Source organism: Heterocephalus glaber, unplaced genomic scaffold (assembly GCF_053883595.1).
Source record: "Heterocephalus glaber isolate CG9 unplaced genomic scaffold, H.glaber_assembly_v1.0 deba00001479, whole genome shotgun sequence".
NCBI lineage: Eukaryota > Metazoa > Chordata > Mammalia > Rodentia > Bathyergidae > Heterocephalus > Heterocephalus glaber.
Genome location: NW_028258316.1, coordinates 5,959,917 through 5,981,686, shown reverse-complemented (window position 1 = coordinate 5,981,686; position 21,770 = coordinate 5,959,917). Strand labels below are relative to the sequence as shown.

General features: G+C 56.4%; 2 protein-coding genes across 2 annotated transcripts; both read right to left on the bottom strand.

The window, feature by feature from the left end:
* Nucleotides 1-14,289: 14,289 nt before the first annotated feature.
* Nucleotides 14,290-18,034, bottom strand: LOC147826053 (uncharacterized). The gene has a single exon (XM_087182725.1). It carries the CDS (start codon nucleotides 17,923-17,925, stop codon nucleotides 16,852-16,854), a length of 1,074 nt encoding a protein of 357 aa, XP_087038851.1. The 5' UTR covers nucleotides 17,926-18,034; the 3' UTR covers nucleotides 14,290-16,851.
* Nucleotides 18,035-19,594: 1,560 nt separating this feature from the next.
* Nucleotides 19,595-21,165, bottom strand: Ier5l (immediate early response 5 like). The gene has a single exon (XM_004849139.4). It carries the CDS (start codon nucleotides 20,975-20,977, stop codon nucleotides 19,772-19,774), a length of 1,206 nt encoding a protein of 401 aa, XP_004849196.1. The 5' UTR covers nucleotides 20,978-21,165; the 3' UTR covers nucleotides 19,595-19,771.
* Nucleotides 21,166-21,770: the final 605 nt, after the last annotated feature.

Here is a 21,770-nt window from a genome sequence, read left to right as displayed (position 1 = left end):
GTTTCATCTCTGCATCACTTTGTCCCCATTCGGTCCCCTCCCCTTAGGCCACAGTGTGTGGGGCATGAGGTGCTTCAGTTGGGTTGGTTTTCCTGGAGGAGGACAAGAGACTGCGAGCCCTGAAGTGTAGGTGGGTAGGTGCTGAGCCCGGGCAGAGTGTGTGTTCTGCAGGTGGGAGCAGTTGTTGGGTAGAGGGTGCCAAAGGGCTGGGGGCCTTTCGGGCCAGAGGTCAGGAGAGACCTCGAGGGAGCTGGGGCTGTGGAGCACAGCCTGGCCTTGAGGAGTCCGCAGTTCAAGCTCAGTTGCTGGCCTGTGGGGAGGCAGACAGGAGACAGCCTGTTAGGGGGCTGTAGCTTTGGCTGAGCACAAGGGTGTTGGAGGCCTGGAGTCAGGGGTGGAAATGGTTCATTCAGATGTTGGAGGGAAGAGTGAGAGCCACAGGAGCAACAAGAACCCAGTGCCTGGTGTGTGTAGCTCAAGGCCCTTCTGCTGGGGAAGTCAGACAGAGCTTTACCTGCTTGCCTTCTAGGAGGTGGGGCAGCCGCTGGATACGCCGGTATAGCACTCAGCTGGTGTCGCTGTGTGTATGTGTGTGCAAGTGTGTGTCCCACTGCTTGTGAGAGGTGAGGAAGAGACCATTTCCAGGAGGAAAGCCCACAAGACTGGAAGGAAAACAGTGAGGGCCTGGAGTCCGAGTCCGGAGGAAAGTTTTTCTTGACTAATAACCATGAAGCGCCAGTCATATGAAAGGCATTTAGGGGAATGTGCAGATGGGAGGAGGGGAGAATCCTGTCATCTGGGGGCCAGCATTGGGGAGCTGGTCTGGACCCCAGGGTGCTGCCCTGCTCCCAGGCCAACCACACCCTCCCCTGGACGGCCAGCAGCCTGGCCTCGTGCTTCCTCGCAAAGGCAACTTGGTGAGCTCCACTAGCTTGGTGCCCACTGCAGTGGACACAGACCCAGGACATCCTGGGGGCCCGTGACGGAGAGAGGTGTGGTGCCAGGAGCCAGACTGCAGAGGCTGGAGTTGGCCCCCTGGGACTTGGGGTCAGGCTTCAGGTCCCTTGGAGTGGAGTCCTCCAGTGCTCTACACACCACCTTGACAGGAGGGCGGGGAAAGACGTCCCACGCTCAGTGCCAACCAGCGCCTGGCATGCAGCTGTCAGTGTGGACCACGCTTAGAGAAGAGTCAAGTGAAGCTGTGAAGCCAGGGCAGAGGCTGCAGGTGCCGGACCTGGGTGGCCACCTAGTGGGGCAGCTGGCTGTCAGTAGCAGGGCTTCGGGCGGAGGCACTGTGCAGCAGGGAGAGGGAGACAGTGGGATTAGGGTAGTTCTCTGACCCTGGGCTGTCCCACTGTGCCGGGGCCCCCAGGGAGGAACGGGCTGAGCTCGGTGAGAGGCAGAGAGTCTGAAAAGAGCTGTTGGGCAGACGTGGTGGGTCTGGCTGATTGGGGAGCTGGCAGGGCTGTGGACAGGGAGGGGCAGGCTGCAGTGGCTCCCAGGATCCTCCCAGGACCCCAGGTGCTCCAGCCTTGGGCTCCCTGGCCTCCCCTACACCAGCCTTCTCTGCTCCTGAAACTCTCCTAACCACTGAGCAGCTTGGCCCTGTGCCCAGAACCCTTCAGCCCTCAAGGGAAGCCCTGCCCCTCCAGGTTCTGCTGAGGCCTCAGGAGGCTTCCTAGGCCATGCTGCCCCTGCCCCTCTTGCACTCATACCAAATCGGGACAGCACTTCCCTGTGCGCTGCAGCAGCCCCAGGAGCTTTGGGGGGAAAGGGAGGAGCCACCTGGTTGAACCTGGGGTGGGGTTTGCTCTGCAGACAGAGCTCCTCTGTCCCTGGAGTCCTCGGGAGGCTGATGGAGTCTGTGGCAGGTGTGGGAGGTGGGCTCAGCCCCACCATTGCTGTGCCCTGGCAGGGCAGGGCCTCATCTGTCCCCAGGAGGGTGCTTCAGACCCAGGTGCTGGGACTTACCTGTGAATGGCTAGGGTAGGTCAGGGCCCTCCCCACAGAGGGGTGGTAGGGACATGGGAGAGGGTGAGATCGCCTTGGAGGATGTGGGACAAAGCCAGGCTGGGCACCCCCCAGACTGGCACAGGCAAGGAGGAGACGGAGATAGAGCCTTTGCTGAGGGCCAGTGCAGGAGACGCCCTCAGACAGCACAGTTCTGAGGGCACTGGGGCTCGAGAGGTGCCAGGGGCTGTGGAGAGAAGAGGAGGAGCTGGAGTGCAACTGCAGGCCCGGGCCCACGGGAGGTGACAGGTGAGCATGAGCAGGGTGCACGCGAGAGGCCAGGTTAGAGCTGAGCCAGGAGCTCCTCGTGCGTGGGTGGGGCCCCCGGGGCCCACCCTCTTGCAGTGGATTCTAGCGTGACTTATTCCAGGAAAACTCAGAATGCCCCAGCAGTTGGGGCTTGTTAGAGGCTTGATGGAGCCAGTGGGTACTGGGCCATCATGGTTGCTGTGTGTTTCTTCTGGAAGATGCTTGTGAGCTGTTGGTAATGGGAAAACAGCCCCTTTCTGTAGAACAGCACAGATCTGCCTTCCTGAGCCTTCTGTTTTTTGGTTCACCCATCCGCATGCATAAAGGTAGCAATGTGCTTATGCCTGCTAATGGGGCTGGGGAAGTTGTGGAGAATCCCATTGCTTTTCCTGCCTCCAAAGATAGCCAGGAAAATGCTAAACATCACTGAGCCGCAAAGGAGAAAGGGATTGTGGGTATGTGTTAACTTTGCTTTTTTTTTTCATATTTGATTTTTAAATCTTTCCACAATGTCCAAATAGTACTTTTGTACAGAGGGGACAAAAAAGAAATTGATGAAAAACATCTTCCCCCTAAAGAGCTTGGAGAATGGGGCACTTATGGAGGGGAGGGGAGGATGTGTCCACTAGGCCAGAGAGGAGGGAGTCGCTCCGATGCCTAGTAAGGAAGGGGCAATGTGGCCTCAGCAGGTGTTTGGCACAGAGACCCCTGAGAGCAGGCCCGGAAGGCTGGGCTGTGAGGGCCAGTACAGTGTTAGAGAGGATGATGGGCTGGACCTGCCTGCCACCCACAGCCTCACTGGCTGGGGGTGACCTCTGGGACCCGGCCCCTGCTCTCAGGACCCCCGCAGTCCACAGTTCAGTCCTCTTTCCTGCTTGTGGCCTGGATGTGGGTAGTGGAGGTAGTTATAAGTGGGGCAGTGATTCTGCTGGGGTGTTTTCCTGAGCAGCACAGGGGCAGAGATCTTGGTGGGCCCATCTTCCACTGAGCCCCGAGCACCTCTCTGCATGTGAGGTGGTATCCCCAGCGCTTCCCTCCCATGAGCCCCACCCTGCCCCACCCTGGTCTCCATGCTGTACCCTTTCCAGCTGGGCTCTGCTGACTCGAGTCCTCTCATCAGCCAATGTGTGGACAGATCCCTCTGCCCTCCTTAATGCTGGAGGCTAGGTAGGGGCGCTGACACACAGGCACAGGCGAGATTGCAGGCTGGGCTGCGCCACATGGACCGGGTGCTCAGACCTGAACTTGAGGACAAACTGGCTGCCTGTGCCTGGACTTGGGGCTCCACCAACCCTCCTCGAGCTGGGTGACCCCTGCAGTGGGCAGGAGTGTGGTGGTCCAGGCGTGCAGGGCTCTGGAGTTGGCCCTTGCACTTCCCATTGTGTAAACCTGATCTGGTCTCAACCCCACTGAGCCTCAGTTTCCTCAGGTACAGGTGGGATAAATGAACAAGGCCTTCTCAGGTCTAAGCCATTGACGGGCGGGTGTTGTTGGCATTGTGGCACTGTCTCATCTGATCTTCATAGGCCTAGGAGGTAGGCACATGGTAACGGGCACACACAGGGTAAGGACTTCCTTGGTAAGCAGTGTCCAAACCCAAGCCACCGGGATCGATGTGGACATGTGGCCCCTGAGCTAGCAGTGACCAGGAATCCACCTCTGCATATCTATTGAGCCCACTTGGTGCTGGCTCTATGCAAAAGGTGCCATTAAGGATGAGGGAGGACAAAGGCTTGGGTCTCCTTTGTGGGGGTCTCAGGGATACAGGAAGGTGTGCAGGAGCTGTGGACGTGGCACAGGGTGGGGGGCAAGGCCAGAACCCCCAGCAATAAGGATTCCTGTGGGAAGGCTCTGCACTGTTGCAGGGTACCAGGTGCTAGAGGCAGTCGCCCTGTTGCTGGCTCTGATGCCAGGTCACTAGCCTGGGCTACGCTAGCTTAGTGCCTCCTCCCAGCTCCATGAGATCATTCAGGAGTGGCTCCTGCCAAGGTCAGTGCAGACCCCTGGCCCTTGTGTTCTCATGACCATAGCTGCTCCTGACCCAGATGCTGCCTGACCCTGGCCCCTGGATGTTTCTGCAAACTTTGGAGCTAGTGGCTCCTGAGTCCAGTGTGTGTGGGGGGCCCTGGGATAGGTGCCTGGAAGCTGGTTTCACCTCATCCTCACCATGGCCAGCGATGTCTGTGTCACAGAGGAGGAAACAGGCTAGGACGGCCCAGGTCACTGCTGGCCAGGGGGCCTCTTTCCCATGGATCCTCATGCTCAGTCTGTCCCTGGTGCCTGACCTGAGGCCTTGGAGTAACCCTAGATGCCTTGTGCTGTCCCCACTCATGGCCAGCAGCTCCTGTCCTCCTTCTGAGCCTATCCTTCCAGGACAGCACTGGCCTCGGAAAGGCACCAGGGCCTGATTCCCCTTTGGGAAGCAGGTGCTGATTTGCACAAAGGCAGCAAAGAGGCAGGACAACAGTGGCAGTAAGGACAGATGTGGCAGACAACATGTGTCTTGGTGTGTTAGCCAGTGAGATGGGCTTCTGTGTTCCCTCTTGGAGTCCCCAAATCTGAGAGAGGGGCATCATGTCCCTGTTTTAGGGATGATGAAGGTGGAGCTTGGAGGCTTTTGGTGGCCATCCAGGGCCTCCAGCTCATCCTAGTTTGATAACAGGTCAGGTCCAATCAGGGCCAGCAAGACACGGCACTCCCTGCTTAACGAGAGAAAGACATTCCTGCACCTAGTGGGAACTGATTATGGGCAAACAGGCTCCTGGTTCTCCAGCCCCAGCCACCTTATCTCGGTGGGCAGCCATCAGGGCCCAAACCCAGGCATTATTCTGAGTTTCTTTCTTTTCCTCTACCCACAGAATCTAACTGTATTAGTCAGCTTTCTCACTGCTGGGACAGAATACCTGACTCTTGCAACTTAAAGGAGAGATTGATTTTGGCTCATAATTTCAAAGGTTTCGATCCATGGTTGGCTGGCTTTAAGGCAGAAACGGCAATGTGGAAGGGCCTGGCAGAGAAAAGCTGCTCATGTCATGGTGACCAGGAAGTAGAAAAGGGAGAACACACCCTTCCAGGTCACATCTCCAGTGACCCACCCTTTCCAACCAGGTCTCACCTCCAAATATGACTTTTGGGGGAGTTTTAATTAATAAATTTATTTTATCCCATTCTCTCCTCAAGACCCCTCCCCTCCCTATGTACAAAAGTTTCCATTTTTTTCCTTCTGTTTGCACTTTTTTTTCTTGTCCCTTCCTTCCTCCCTCCCTTCTCCCTTGTTCCCCTTCCCATTTGAACACCTGGGGGGAAATTTTAGATCTGAACTATAGCATTCCTCTCCTGGCTGCCAAAAGGCTCATGTCCATCTCCTTATGCAAAATGAATCTAGTCCATCTCTAAAAGTCACCAGAACCTTAACAGTTCTGAAAAGTACAAGTCCAAAGTCTCCTCTGGGACTCAAGGCAAACTCTGGACTATAACTCCCTATAAAAATAAACAAGCTGGGCCAGGGATGTAGCTCAGTGGTTCCCGCGCCTGCCTCGAAAGCAGAAGGACCTGAGTTCGATCCCCGGTACCAAAAATAAAATAAAAAAACAAGCTGGGCACCACCGGAGGCTGAGGCAGAGGGTTGCTGTGAGTTCAAGGCCAACCTGGACTACATAGACCCTGTCTCAAAAAACCTAAATAAATAAAATAATAAAGATCAAAAAGAAAGTTAAATACTTCCAGCATACAATGGCACAGGTTAAATATTCTCATTCCAAAAGGGAGGAATAAGGGAATAGACACAAATTGGACCAAAGCAAGACTAAAACTTAGCAGGGCAAACAGTCCTGCAGCTGCTTGTCCAGCACCTAAGGCAAATTGTGGTGAGATGTGAGCCTCAAAGGGATTGGACAGCCCCACCCCTATGGCCTTGATGATTGCAGCCCACATGGCCTCTCTTGGGCAGGCTCCACTCATTGCCTGTGGCTTTCCACAGCAGACATTCCATTTTCCTGGCATCTCCAACTTCCTGGGTTCTCCACTGCACTTTCAGCTTCATGTACAGCTTCACACACTGCCCTCTCATGGGGTCCGGTCACACATTTTTGCCTGGTCTCCCAGACCTTCTGAAATCTGGGTGGAAGCCTCTTTGATCCCATAACTTGCAATCTGCATGACTGAAAAAGCACCTTGTGGATGACACTCAGATCAGCCTCCAGCTGGAGCAGTAGCTTTGCCCCTGTGAACCATGGCTGCATTAGTTCGTAAGTGCCTGGATGATTAAACACTTCCCTACATGGCCCTGAATGAACAGACATCCTAACGACTCTTCTCAAATGAAAGATGTACAGTTTTGCACCCTTGAGCCTGTGATGAGTGGAGTCTTACTAATTTCTAAGATCCTCTCAAGGCATATTTCTTATCCCTGTACAAAATATTGCCTTCTTTTTAATGATAATCTTTTTAGCAACAATCCTCTTTCCCCCAATGTTGTAAGCCCTTCCTTTCTGAAGAAAGTTTCAAGTCCTTCATTATGTTCTTTCTACTGATTCTCACTATAGATCTTGGTAAAAGCACCTAACAGGACCCATCCCACAGCCTCAACATTGGGCTGCTTTGAAGTTTCCTCCACCAGATTAATTAGTTCACCATCTTTAAATTCAACCTCATATAAAGTCTTACGGCATGGGTAAAATGTAGACTTTATTTTTTCTGCCAGAATATAACATGCATGGCATTTAGTCTAGTTTCCAATAGAGTCCTCATTCCCAACTGAAATCTCATGACCCTGCCCTTTACTATCCCTATTCCTATCAGCATTCTGGCCTTTGCATTCCAGCCAGAATCTCATCAATCTCTGTTTACAGCATTCAAGAGGTTCTCTAGCCAGCATTTCCAAACCTTTTCAAGCTCTTCCTGCAAACCAGTTCCAAAGGCTTCTGAACAACATGGTCAGTCACAGCGATGACCCTACTCTTGGTACCAGTTTTCTTTCCATTTCTGGGACAGAATACCCAACACCTGCAACTTAAAGAAGGCGAGGTACTGGCAAAAAAACCAGACCTGTGGATCAATGGAACAAAGTAGAGGAGCAGAAACAATCCTAAACACATTCAACTTTTTTACCTTTGACAGAGGGACCAAAAACACACACCGGAGGAAGGATAGCCTGTTTAATAAATGGTGCATGGAAAACTGGCTATCCACATGCAGAACACTGAATCTAGACCTATATCCGAACATGTACTAAACTAAAATCAAAATGAATCAAAGGTCTAAATGTTAAACACAGTCTACTGAAAGATAAAATAGGTAAAACTCTTGCTTGAAGTCAAAGGCGAAGTCAAGGACTCTCTGAACAGAACTCTAGTTGCACAGGAAATAATATCAAAAATCAAATTAAAAAGCTTCTAGGGGCTGGGGATTTAGCTCAGTGGTTCCACTGCCTGCCTCACAAGTGAGTTCAATCCCCAGTACCAAAAAACAAAAAACAAAAAGCTGCACAGCAAAAGAAACCAACAGTGAAGAGAGACCCTACAGAATAGGAAAATATTTTCCCAGCTATTCCTCAGAGAGAGAGGACTAATCACTACAATATATAAAGAATTCAAAAAAAAGTTTGTAAACTGAGGTATCACTGTAGATATTTCTCAAATGGAAGCAATCAAGGGATGGAGGGAGGAGAGGGTAGAGGAAGGACATGAATAAAGATGATGTGTTATGTACATGTACCAACTTACCACAAGGAATGTATTATGTACTGCAAACATTAATAAATGAAAAAATTTTGTGATCTAAAAATAAAAAGGAAAACAGGTCTGGCTCAGAGTTTCAGTGGGTTTAATAGTCTATGGTCAGGCGGTTTCAAGGCAGAAATGGCATGGCGGAAGGGCCTGGCAGAAAAGCTGCTCGTATCATGGTGGCCAGGAAGCATAGAGAGAAGGGAGGAGCCAGGGACAAGAACACAGCCTTCCAGATCACATTCCCTGATCCACTTCTTGTAACCAGGCCCCACCTCCAAATGTGAGACATTTGGGGACCATTTTAGATCTAAACCATGGCTCCAACCCATGAGCAGGGGCTAGTGGGTCTCCCTCCAAATGAGGAATCATAGTATGTACATTACAATATTCAGAACAAGAAAATGGTCAAAGGAAACTCCAACTTGCTGACTTTGGCTTTATTTGCATAACTCTTACATGTGATACTGTAATGTATAATGCATAAAACTACAGTACTGTAGGGCTGGGGATTTAGCTCAGTGGTTTCGTTGCCTGCTGCGAAAGCACAAGGACCCGAGTTCGATCCCCGGTACCACAAAACAAAACAAAAAAACCTACTGTACAATCAGCAAAAATGCATTGTATAAACAAGGTATACTGTACAAGAAAAAGACATGGAGGCTCTATAAACAAGATGTACAAAAAAAAGCAAGTCTGAGCGGTGGGTCACTGAGTGAGGAATGCATGTAATTCACACCTATTACTTCTCTCTTACCTGCACCATGGCCAGCTTAGTCTCAGCCACTGTCAGCTGTCCTCTCTGGGTCCGACTCCCCTCTGCCCTCCTTACCTGGGCTGTCCCCTGAGCTGCTCAGAGGCGGATCCCATCGGGATCTTTCCTCCAAAATCCCAAGCTTGTTGCTGACCCAGGGCCTTTGTACCTGCTGCTGCTTTGGCTCAGGCTGCTTGGCACCAGGCCGAGCAGGGCCTCCTTGGATTTTGGGAGCTCAGTTCAGATGTTGCCTCTGTACAATGACCCTCTCTGTCTCTCTGAATTGCTGCTGCCAAGGGAGCTACCCCCAAGCTAGTTGTCCTTCACCCTGCCATCTTCCAGTTCCCTCCACTAGCCCTTCATAATCTGAGATTTTACTCTGGTGCCTTGTTCAGTTGATCATCTTCTTTCTCAGTCAAAAGTGGGCTCATGAGGGTAGGATGTGGGCCCATTTGGGCCACCATTGAGTCCCCAGTGGCTGGCCCAGAGTATGTAGGTGCTCAAGAGTTATTTATGGAACACGGAATGAATGAATGAACAAATGAGTGAAAGAGCTGGACAGAGCTCCGGGGCCATTCGGGCAAGACGCCTGCCCAGGCCCTGCACTTGGTTCTGTCGTTCACTCCCAAGTGTGGGCAGCACCCTTGACAGAGACGGGGCGGACTGAGTGGCCTTGTCCTTGGGTAGCTGAGTGGCCAGGGCATTCTTTGTTTGTTTTGAGCTGGGGATCGAACTTGGGACTTAGTGCTTTCAAGGCAGGTGGTGGAATCACTGAGCTAAATCCCTGGCCCTGTCAGGGCATTCTTAAGAGTAGAGGTGGAACAGCAAGGCAGAGACCGAGCAGAAGCTGCCCTGCCTTTGATAACCCAGGCCTGGCACCTGACATAGCAGGAGAGAATCCAAGTGGCACCCAGGCCCCCACTGCTAGCCTCCTCATCTCCTTCGGCCACCATGCTGTGTGGGCTGCCATCTTCCCAGTGTCTGCCTGGCCTGCAGGAAACGCTTCCTGCAACCAATGGAAGTTTGCAGAGCACCCACTGTGTGCAGGCACCGCACCATGCTCTCCAGGGCTGCGGATGAGCAACAGAGACGCGTGAACAAACCTACAGGAAACAGCAAGCAGCGATAAACTGAAAAACAAGGTGGGTGTGATGGAGGGGTGTAATTTGGCAAGGGTCTTCAGGATGACAAGCAGAAAGAGACCTGAGTAAGTGCAAGAAGTGTTACCTGTGCAGACAGCTGAGACCATGGAGCATTCCCTGCAGAGGGCCGCAGGTTCCAAGGCCCTGAGGTGGGAACAGCCTTGGCATGGTGTGGGCTGTGAGGAGGAGGCTGGAGTGTGCCGAGTCGGGGGACGGCGGGAAGGAGAGGACAGGCCCCCTGGCAGTGCTGAATTGGCCAAGGCAGCCGCATTTATACCACCGAAATCGGCAAGTGCTATGAGCGAGATCACCCACCAGCTGCTTTTATTGATTGACTGATTCTGCAGGCAAAGGAGGGAGGCATTCGGGGGGTTTCAGTTCGGACAGGTCAGCTCTGAGACGTGGATACCCCAAAAGCAGAGATGAGGCAAGCAGGGTGCTGGGATGGTTCCAGAGGGAGCTGTCCGTGTGGGGTCCCCAGCATTTAGGGGAAGGGAAGGACCACCCCGCAACAAGACTGAGGAGACAGGAACAGAAGAGTGGAACTAAAATGCTCTCTCCTGCCCTGCTGGTATTTTCATTTTTCAAACTAAGCAGAGGGTTGTGTGGGAACAGAGCTCCTCCCTCCAGAACCCCAGGGAAGGTGGGAGAAGGAGGGGCTGAAGTGGGGCTGACCAGCCTGCTAGGCATCGGGATGGTCACGTGCCCCTACCTGGCCAATCAGAGGGCTCCTGCCTCCCCCCTGCTGTGATTGGGTCAGAGCTGAGCATGTGACCCGGGCCTGCCAATGAGGTCTCCCTTGTACTTCCTGTTGGACCAGTTGGGAAGATGCCCTGCTGCCTGGCTTGGTGAGCTGGGAAGATGGCGTCCTGGCGATGCTGGTGGCCAGGCTGGCACATAATTCAGGGTCCGGGGCAAGGTAAAGATGCAGGACCTGTTACCCATCAAGCAGGAAAAATGACACTTCCCTGGTCTCTCTTGCAACTTGACATGGGTTTTAAATTTTCTGTTTACTGACCTTTGAAGTAAGGAAAAATTAAAATTTTAAATGACTAGCATGGTTTTTGCCATTCATCCTTATATCGGACCATACCAGTTTTCGATACACATATCAGAGCATTTACTTCACGTACAGACTCGCTGAAAGGACACAGTTCGTATTTTGTGGCTTGTCCCTGAGGGTCTCTTGAGCTGGCCAGAAAGACAACCACGAGCCAGGTTCAGCAGGTGGCAGCAGGAGGAGGGGACCCTAAGGGGTGCTTCTCCCCATGGGAGGTGTGTGCCTGCCCTGCCCCCCCTGCTATGCCTCCTCCTGTGTGTGCCCACCTGTGACACCTGTCAGCTGTTGTCCTGGGTCCTGGCTCCTCCCCTTCCCATAGCCCCCTGCACCTTACAGCACAGAGCTGGTGCCCAGAGGTCCCAAACCCAGGTAGGGTGGGGGAGGGGCTCCCCCGTCAGGGCAGGGTCTCTGGTTGGCTGTCAGATGGGCTGTCTGTGGCAGGTGGGGAGGTGGCAGAGACAGGGCAGCACGGGAGTTGAAACTTTCAGCCTCTGACTCATACTCCCATCACCCCACACTTCATGTACAAAACAGGTTCAAAGATAAAACAATTACGGATTTCAAGACTGCAGCCGCAGAGCATTAAACCCCAAGCATGTGATTTGAACACAGGCCTTGTGCAACAGCACTGTTTCTGGCCAGTCTTGTTCAGGCCACAGAAAACCTAAGAAGAGGCCAAAGAGATAGAGGAAGTCCAAGAGAGCAAGCGAGGGCAGATGAGATCATGTGGGCCTCAGCTCCAGCTGTGCCCAAGCTGAAAGCTCTGGGGACCTCCCAGTTTCTGAGCCAATAAATAAAACCCCTTTGCCTAAGCTGGCTTTAGTTGAGTTTCTGAGGCTGGAATAAATAATACGGAGCCCACAGAGGTGAGGACCCAGGCTTGGGATCCAGACCCCCTGGTTCCTTTCTTGATTTAAAAAATCTTGGGCCTAGGGGCCAGGGATTTAGCTCAGTGGTTTGCCGCCTGCCTCTAAAGTGCAAGGACCCGAGTTCAATCCCTGGTACCAAAAAAAAAAGTCTTGGGCCTGCTGGGCGTGGTGGCACCTGTAATGTGGTGGCGGCTGAGGTAGGATGACTGTGAGTTCAAGGCCAGCCCGAACTACATAGCAAGACTGCCGCAAAAAAAAGGATGTTGGACAGAGGCAGGGATTTAGCTCAGTGGTTCCGCCGCCTGACTCGCAAGTGCAAGAACCCGAGTTCGAACTCTGGTAGCAAAAAAAAAAGAATGTTGAGCCTGTCCATGTTGGAAGGTCTGTAGGTCGCTTAGAGGTCTAGCTGTCCCTCCCCATGTGGCTCTGTTCTGCCACAGGTCACATGCTTTATCTGTTGTAGGCCTTGACTGCTTTTTCTCAACAAAGGAAAGCTTTATTTCCCAGTCTTTTCAGTTCTCTGCTGGCTGGTTGAAGAGGTGTCAAAGTGTGTGTGTGTGTGTGTGTGTGTGTGTGTGTGTGTGTGTGTGTGTGTGTGTGTGTGTGTGGGATTGGGGCATAGGGTATGGGGTTGTGGGGTGAGGAAGGCCTGGTAGGGGAGGACAGGTGGATGATCTCTCACTAACAGTTTCCTCTTAAAGCTACTCCTTGGAATGGACAAATAGTTCGTTCATTCATTTATTCATTCAGTCATCCATCTTCTGTCCATTCATTCATTCATCGCCAAGCATGTATCTTGAATGAAATTGGTCCCAAGTCCTGGGCTTTTTGTTGAAGGACTACTCTGGACAGAGCTGACCAGTGTCAGCATCACAGCTGTCACTTACTGAGCACTTGCTGTATGCCCTGCTCCCAGCTGTAGAAACCTTACTACATAAGTGGGTATTCTCACGCCCCTCCTTATTTTGCAGACAAGGAAGGGACTGGGGCCTCTGGAGCCTGGTTTGTATCAGATCTGTGGCTGGAGGCTGGGCTTGGGATGCACACCCCAGCCAGGGTGGCCCGGAAGCCCTCTAGTGCTTGGCGCTGGTGCTGGTCCACACCATTCACCCATTCCTTCACACCTTTGGGGGGGGCAGGAGGGAGGGACCCAACACAGCCCAGCACCCACCCCACGGGGCTGTCCATCCTTCCCCTCCCCCCAGAGCATAGACCTGTGTTGGTCTGGAGCTTCAGTGGGCCAGGCACGACCAGGGGAACTGGCTAGGGCAGCTGACCAGACTGAAAGCTGGGTTCCCCCACCTCTGCCCCTCTGCCACCTCCCCTTCACAACCCTGGAAGGAGGGAAGTTCCTGTACCCCCTGTAACTGCTGAGACTTCTTTTTTTGTTTTGTTTTTTGAGACAGGGTCTCAATATGTATTCTAGGCTGGCCTTGTTGCCCAGGCTGCATTCCTCCTGCCTCAGCCTCCTGAGTCCTGGGATTACAGGCATGTGCCACCACACTAAGCTGCTGGTTTCTTGAGGGCCTTTTGGGAGCAGGGTACCGCTTGAAGAAGCCCCTTCTAAGGTCATAACCAAATCATCCAGCGCTCTCCAGGGAGCCTGAGTCTTGGAAATGTTGGGCTGCTCGCTTCCTCTGCTCATCTCTTGCAGTCAGGGAGGGGCACAAGGCTCCTTCCGGCCCAACGAGTGAAGGAGAATCACTTCCATGATGGGGCTGTGAGGAGCCCTGGCAAGGCCCCAGCTCACAGTCTCTGCCTCCACCATGGAGCAGGTGGAGCAGCTGAGCATGGTCGCACTTTCCTGTAACCCCAGCACTTGGGAGACTGAAGCAGGAGGATGGCTTGAAGTTCAAGGCCAGCTGGGACTACATAGTGAGACCCTGTCTCAAAAACAAAAAAGGACAACAGAAAAAGAAGTAGCCAGAATTGCTGTGTCACCCCACGGAGAGCTCTAGCCTAGGAGAGTTGTCTTAATCGGACTTCACACGGTCAAGAAATAAAGCTTTGTTGTGTTAAATCTTCGAGATGGGGGTTAATTTGTTTCTGCAGCACAGCTGTTCCCATACTGACTAATACACTACCCTGTTCAACTCCCAGCTCACTATTACCACCTCTGCTCACCTGAATCTGTCTCATCCCCTTCAAACTGTTCCTCTTTCTAAAGAAAGAAATAACATTGAAAGAACAAATGCTGATTTGCTGTGGGGTTTTTTGTTTTGTTTTGTTTTTGAGACAGGGTCTCACTATGTAGTTCAGGCTTGGCTCTGAACTATGTAGCCCAGGCTGGCCTGGAACTCACAGTGATTCTCCTGCCTCAGCCTCCCAAATGCTGGTGTGAACAAACAGATGTCGCGCTCCCAGGTAGAGGTGGAATTTGATATCACCACCTGTGCTTCTCTTACTGTGCTTGGACACAGGGCCTCATCAGAAAGCTGGAAGCCATGGCTGCTTTTCTTCCTTTCCTTTTTCTTTTGTGCAGCACCTCCCACCTGCCAGGTGATGGCTGTGCTGCGGGGCTACCCTCCTGGCCCCTGGTGCCATGTCCTGACCCTGGGAGAGTTGGAGCTGGCCCAGGATCACACTTCTGTCCTCTGGCACTAGCGCTAGCTGTGCAGATGAGGGAGCATGCAGCTGGCAGGGAAGTGACTCAGCATGGGCCCAGGGAAGTCTCGAGCTGGGCCAGGACCTGCACTGGGCTCTGTGAAGGCCTGGCCAGTGTCCTTCCTGCTGAGCTCAGCCTCTTCCTCCTTAGCTTCCACCCAGATGGCTGAGAACCCTGAGGGTGTAGGGGGCAGTGTGCCTCTCGCTCCCCTCCACCCTGTCAACCAGCAGCCCTGGCACCTCACTCTGCGTGACCAATGGGTAGGGCTGGGACATGGCTCACACAGGCAGTGACTGGGTCCCGGGGTGAGCTTGTGTTTGTGTTTTGTTTTCCTTGTGGTGCTGGGCATCAAGGCCAGGGCCGCACTCCAGCCAGGCAACGTTGTACCACCGAGCCACGCCCCCAGCCTGGGCTTCTGCCTCATTCTTCTTTGTTACAAAACAGAGTATGGGGTCAGGGTGTGGCTCAGCAATACTGCACCTGTCTCAGCCTGGCTGAGGCCCGGGTTCCATCCCAGCACCAGAAACCAACCCACAAAACCACCACACTACAAAGCAGTGTGCAGGAGGGGCAATTCTCTTTGTTTTTTTTGGAGACTGGATCTCACTGTATAGTCCAGGCAGGGCTTGAACTCACTGTGGGGCCCAGGCTGGGCTCAAACTCACAGTGATCTTCCTGCCTCAGCCTCCTGAGCGCTAGGATTACAGGTGTGGACCATGCCCAGCAGGTAGCCTTTTTTAACTGGACATGGGGACAGATTGTGTTACCTGTATCCTGGATGTCCCCAGGCCCTACCTGCTGGGGTGTGAAGGGTAGCACTTTTCTCTGCCCAGGAGCTTCCAGTGGGGGCTACCAACTGCCCCTCAGGCCTGGCTCCAGGCTTGGGTCAGGAGCAAGTTTGGGACCAGACAGAGTCCTTTTCTGGGATTTTCTGAGTTAGCAATCAGGGAAGAGGCCAGTTCCTGTTGGGTGGTGAAACTGGAAGAGGAGGCAGGATCTGGTCTGCAGTCGGAGAGTTCGAGGGGCAAATGCAGAGAAGAAAGCCCAGGACTTCTAGAAAGAGCACCTGGAGATTTGTGCCTGGATCCTGCTGTACCTGAAGCCAGCTACACAGTTTACTGCAAGAGTCAAGGAATCCTACCTTTTGTCCAAGCTGGTGCCAGTCATGCTGTTGTCCCCTACCATCTAACTCAGTCCCTGCCCCGGATGGGGTGGCAGGACACAGACCCCACTTCCTGTGCCCGCTTGCATCATAATGTTCCGGATTCTTCCCCACAGGACTGTGAGTGCCAGCAGGCAGAGACTGGACAGTCGTGTGACGCTGGGCAAACCGTCTCATTTCTCTTTTCAGATTTTTAAGTTTTGGAGATGCATGTGCCTATGTCGCCCAGGCTGGCCTTGGACTCCTGGGATCAAGCAAGCTTCCTGACTCAGCCACCTGAATACTGAATACCTGGGACCTCAGGCATGTGTCACTGTGCCCAGTTCTAAGTATTCTCATTTCTAAAATGAGAATGTTAACAGCATCTGCCTCTGCCAGTCACAGAACCGCTTGCTGTTCTTGCGTCTGCTGTGTTCATTGGTGGTGGTCAGTTTTGTGCTGGGCATGGGCCCAGTGCCGAGTGGGCGCTTTGTCAGCATCTGCCCGGGGAATGGAGGGACAGGGAACTACTCCAGGTGTGCAGGCCCCATGCAGAGACACATGTGGTCACTTGCATGCTTCGGCTCCGTTTCTCTAACGCACACATGCGTGCCCAGGGCTCAGCGCCCACACAGTGGCCCTGCCGGGAGCAGGCTGCCTGGGGGCTGCTCACTTTCAGAGCTGCTGTTCTCTGGAAGCTCCCTCTCCTCACTACCCGGGGCCCCAAATCTCTTCCTACCCCCTCAGCTCCCCAAGGAGCACCCCCAAATCCTGCCTGGGTGTCTTGTGGGATCTGGCTTGGTCTTTTTACTGGAGGCAGAGGGGCTTGTGTGTGGACCGTGTGGTTTGCTTGTCTGTCCCCGCCCACTTTCTGGGGATCCTCATGGCCAGAGAAGCTTTCTGAGGTCTCTGGGGGGCGCAGGCCTGGGCATGCTCCTGCTGGGGCCGTGAGCCAGTGAGGGGCGCCTGGGGCCGGTGGCTCTGCGGTCCAGGTCTGTGTTTTGTGCGCATGTCCTAGTATTCGGGGACAGTACCGTGGCTGGTGTTTTGGGTCTCGCTATGGTGCCCTGGGCATGAACTCTCTGCCCCACGTGCCTTGGTCTTCAACACAAGTGGGGACCTTTCCACCCTGGACCTGGGTTTCACTAGGTGTGTTGTCAGCTTGAGCTCTGGAAAGCTGTCTGTGGGGAGCGGAGCCCTGGGCTGGGGTCCTGCCGATTTCAGAGCTCTGACTTCGCACCCCGCTACCCACCTACACTCCTCAGCCGTGGGGATCCCGGGGGACCTGCGTGGACTTCCTAGGCCCCTTGGCCGGTCCCTTCCCGTGCCCAGCCCCACGCTCCCAACAAAGGCGACCGAGCACGTGGCCTCCTCGCCGCGGACGTGGATCGGGGACGCTCGCGGCTTTCCGGGCCCCGCTCCCGCCAGAGCTGGGCCGGACGGGGTGATGCACCCCGGTGCTCACAGCCACCCCCGCAGCGCCGACGCCCCGGCCGAGCCTCGCCCACTCCTATCCGCAGCCGCTGCAGCGCCCTCCAAGCGGCGCTAGGGGGAGCTCTGGCAACTGGCTTGGCGGATGCAATAAAAACGGCGCTGCCAACAGCTATTTCCTTGGACTTGCAGGGAGAAATGGGGAGGGGGGACACGCACTGTTCCCCCTCCTCAGCAGCTCCAGCCTCTTCCCGTGGGAGGCCGAGAAAACAGCCCTGGGGGAGGTGGTGATGAAGGTGCCTTTCCTCCCCGTGGCGCACGCCTCCAGATCCTCCCGCTTCCCCCACCTGCGTCGCGGCCCTGCGTGGCCCCTGCGTCCCGGAGGGTGTCCCCGAGAACTTCGCCCCGCGGGACACCGGGATCCGGAGCCGAGCCCACCCGGGGACCCGCCTCCCGGAGTCGGGGCAGCAGCCGCTCCCCGCGGCGGGAGGCACGGAGGCTGGGGTGGGGGCGGCGCCGTCCTGCCCGGCGGCTGGGTAGGCCCGCGTGGAAAGGGGGACGCTGGAGCTTGGGGACATTACCCTGATACCAAACCAGAGAAGGAGCCAACCGAAAAAGAACTGCAGGCCAATCTCCCTAACGGACACGGAGCTCTGGGGAGACAGCCGGAGATGGAGACAGGGAGACCCCACCAGCCACAGCCAGCAGGCAGCGCTTGGCTCGTTTTCCAGCACCTTCTCTCCCTCCGGTTCTTTCTTTACCAGCCCCTCCGCGAGAGCTGGAACCGCTCGCGCGCCCCGGGCCCAGCCGCGGCTCCAGATGTGCGCCGGGTCGCAGCGGGGAGAACGCGAGCTTCCCCCGGGCCTTGGCACATTCTCCTGCTCTGAGGTCATTCCGTAGGTGGTCAGAGGGGAGCGCGCCCGGAGCCTTCCTGCCTCCATCCTGGGGGGGGCGGGGAGGCGGGAGCGGAGGGAGCGAGGGGAGGGGCGGAGGAGGGAGGGAGCCGCCGCCAGCACACCACCAAGTGGCACCGAGCAGTGATAACAAACTCAACTTAAAAAAAAAAAAAAAAAAAAAAGAGAAAAAGAAAAAAAAAGGAAAAAACTTCCTCAAGTTGCAGCCGGAGACGTGCGGACGTGCAGGCGGACGCGCGGGGCGGGGAGTGTGGGTGGCCCGGGAGCCTCCCGGCGTCCCCCTGGCTGCGGGGAGCTCAGACTCAGGCCGAGCGGGCCCTGTGCCCCTGGCTGCGCGGGGACCGTGCGGGATGAGGCCGGCGCACCTTCCAGCTGCAGACCCCGGGGCGGCCGGTTCCCGGTTGGGGGGGGGTCAGCACCCGAGGGCGAGGGAGGGGGACCTGGAGGAGCGCGCAGCCCGGCTCGTTCCTTCCCCGGAACCGACAGCCTCCTCCCCCTTCCCGTTCCCACCCCGGGCCTTGCGGATGTGGGCAGATCCCGCGCCTCCCCCCAGGCCCATCTGAAAACAAGGCACCACCATACTCTACAATCGACTTTTTATTAAGATTATAAATTTAAACAAATCATCTGAACAGTTTTACCCAGTGACATACAGTCCAATGTGTACAAAATACAGGCGAACGAGGGAGAAGGGCAGAGGAAGGGAAAGATTGGCAACTTGTCTTGGAGTCTGCATGGTGCTAGAGGGGCTGCAGATGAACCTCACCTTTTTACAACAAAAGGCTTTTAAATTAAACCAAATATACGGAGTTGAAGACCACAGGACGAGGTTCTCACAGGCTTGAACAATGCTGGTTTCGTGAACTGCAACCGAAGGCTGAGCCAAGACAGTGCAACTCAGAAACACACAAACATCACAGCTGACCAGGAACTTAGTGAGAAGTCTCCGACGCAGTTGGCGGTCGCGGTCCTGGCCCCTCCCTCCCCCGGGGCCGTCGGGGATCCAGGTGAAGGAATGGACTTCCTTTTTTGTTTAGTGAGGACCGCAGTGCTGGGCATGATGGGAAATGTAGTCCTCCGTGCTGGCCCCCCACCCCTTCCCAAAACAGTGTCCAGAGAGTATTGGGGTGTCGAACGCCAACCCCGAGTCTGGGAGATGGGTGGAGGAGGGAAGGGGAACCAGGCCAGAGGGGCGGGGAGAGGAGGGGTTCAAAACACCCGCCCCGGGAAGAAAAGAAAAGAAAAAAAAGTTGAAGTGTTTTCATTTCTGCCTTCTCATTTGGAGAACTTCGGAGGCCGCCCCCAGAGAGGAAATGTGACCCAAACGTCCCTTTTGGAGATAGAGTTTGCCTTTGTTTTTTGCTGAGGATTTCACAAGACTCATTCCTCACCCCACAGAGGGACTCGGGAGAGCGGAACGTCGGGCTTCCCGCGTCTGACAACTGATTGGAATCTGCGTCCCCTGCTCTGCGCCCTCCTGCGCTGCGCCCCTGGTGCGCCCTGGTGGCCCGCGCGCCCTGCCTCGCCCCCGGCCTCCCGGCACCTCCTCCGGGCCGCAGCCCTCCCTCACGTGGCAGGCTCCTCGCTAAACACCACTGCAATCACTACAATAAAAAGAGGGGCAAAAAAAGAGTAGGAGAAACACAAAGCATACTTAAATAGGCGCTTTTTCTCTCTGCAAAAATAAAGTCCAAGATTTTATATTTCTTTTTTTTATTTTACAATTATAAAACATCGGCCGCCTCCCTCTGCTCGCCCCCAGCTCAGCCCGGGGAGGCTGGGCGCCCGCTCGCTCCCTCCTCTCGCCCCGTGGCCGAGTCTTTGTCTGGCCCCAGCCCCGCGGGGCCCCGGGTCCCCGTGCCCTCGGGGGTCCCTAGAAGGCGACAATGGCTCGAGTCCAGGCGCCGAGGCTGGCGAGCGCCTGCTTGGCGCACAGCTGCCCGTTGAGCGGCGGCGCCTGCTCCGAGTCCGGCTGTCGGCTCACCAGCCCCGAGAAGCCCGAGCCAAAGATGGAGATCAAGTTTGAGATGTTGGACGCGTCCGGGGACGAGTCCGGGCAGAAGTCCTCAAAGCGGGCGCGCTTGCAGGGGGCGAACGGGGTGCCCCCGGGGGGTTCGGCCCCCAAGTCGCCCGCGTCCTCCTCCTCGTCTTCCTCGTCCTCCTGGCCAGGGTAATACTTGCGCTTGCACCCGGCGGCGGCGGACGGCAGGCCTGGTCCTGGAGCGCCCTGGCCACAGCAGGGGCAGTGGGCGGAGGCGCAGCAGTCCTGGTGCAAGTAGCCGTTTTCCACCGTGGTCACCACGTGTGTGTCCAGGTCCAGCACGGTGGTCTGGCTGCTGCAGTGCACGCCGAAGTCCGAGGGGGCCGGGTAGGCGCCCCGGTAGAAGCCAGAGGAGGAGGCGGGGGCCGGGGAGATGGGCGGGGAGGCGGCGGCCGGAGGGGCGGCCCCTGGGGGCGCGGAGGGCGCGGAGGGCGCAGAGCAGGCGGCGGAGGCGCGAGGGTCCCGCGGGCAGAGCGAGGCAGGCGCGGGGGGCGGCGGCGGACCCGGCTGCAGCGGCTCCAGGGGCTGCCCGCGGTGGGGCGCGCCGTGCGGAGGCTGGAGCGCGGCGCACCCGGGCAGCTCCGCGAGCGCCCCGACCGCCACCGCCGCCGCGCAGCCCCTGGGCGCCGGGTGCTGCTGAGGTTGGTGCAGCTGCTGCTGGAGGTGCAGCTGGTGGAGCTGGTGAAGCGGGTGCAGCTGGTGCCGGGCGGCCGGCTCGCGCGCCTCCGCGTCCCCGCCGCCGCCGCCAAGTTGGAGCGGGCCGAAGTCGGCGGCGCTGGCCGGCATGCCGGGCGCCGCTACCGCCGCGTAAGCGAGGGGCTGGTGCTGATGGAGGGGCGGCTGCGGCTGCAGCGGAGGCTGCTGGCGCCGGTAGAGCTCGGCGTAGCGCTCGCTCAGGTAGAGCTGGCGCGCGTTGCGGAGCACGTAGGACACCAGGAGGTTCTTGTGCAGCTTGATGCCGCCGCGCTGGGTCCGGGAGCTGTGGATCTTGCGCAGGGAGATGCTGATCAGGCTCTGGGCGTCCAGGGCGCACTCCATGCTCCCGCGGCGAAGCAGCCGCGGCTGCTCCTGCTAGTACTGCTGTTGTTTCTGCCTCCAGCCGGCCGCCGGGGCGCGCCGGGCAAGGGGGAACGGAGCCCGGGTCAGCGGGTCGGCTGCGCTCCGAGAGGAGCGGCCACCATGCGCCGCGCACCACCCGCCGGCTCGCGCTCCCCAGACGGCGCCAAAGCAATGAGCCTCTGCCGGCCCCGGCCCCAGCTATTTAGCCGGGAACCCGGACCCCGCCTCCCACGAGCTGAGCCAACAGGAAGACGCGGAGCCTCCCGAGTGACAGGCGCTGCCCGCCCCCGGGCCTCTCGGCTGCCCAATCAGACCAAGGCGGTTCCTTTGTGCTATTCAAATACCGAACGGACCGGGGCCTCCAACGCAGCCGCTGCCTCGAATGTTCTCCTGGGGCTGCCGCGCTGCGCTGGGCTCGGAGCCGCGTCTGCAGCCCGGATCGCCTCACAGGGGCCACGTCGGTGCCCATAACTGCCCTTGGGCACCCTCGGCTCGGCCCCTGGGAGCTGGGTGTCAGTCCACCCGGGTGCCGCGCGACGCTCCTCCCTCTTCCGCACGGCCGGCCTCACCTGCGGCAGGTGGGTGCTCCCCGCTCCGCGCAGGCGGTGCCTCCTCTGTCCCATTCCCGGCCCCGGGACCGCGAAGTCAAGGTCGCTGCAAAGGAATCGTGACAGGGGGCCCTCCGGGGAGAGAGACTTGGGGTGCCCTTCCCCACCGGCAGCGCTGGGCTTGGCCCCCTGACTTTTGGCCGAGGCGCCGGAGGGACGACCTC

What these genes read in the sequence shown, in the direction of transcription:
- LOC147826053 (XM_087182725.1), bottom strand. Translation starts at nt 17,925, where the DNA reads ATGGAGGCAGGAAGGCTCCGGGCGCGCTCCCCTCTGACCACCTACGGA.
- Ier5l (XM_004849139.4), bottom strand. Translation starts at nt 20,977, where the DNA reads ATGGAGTGCGCCCTGGACGCCCAGAGCCTGATCAGCATCTCCCTGCGC.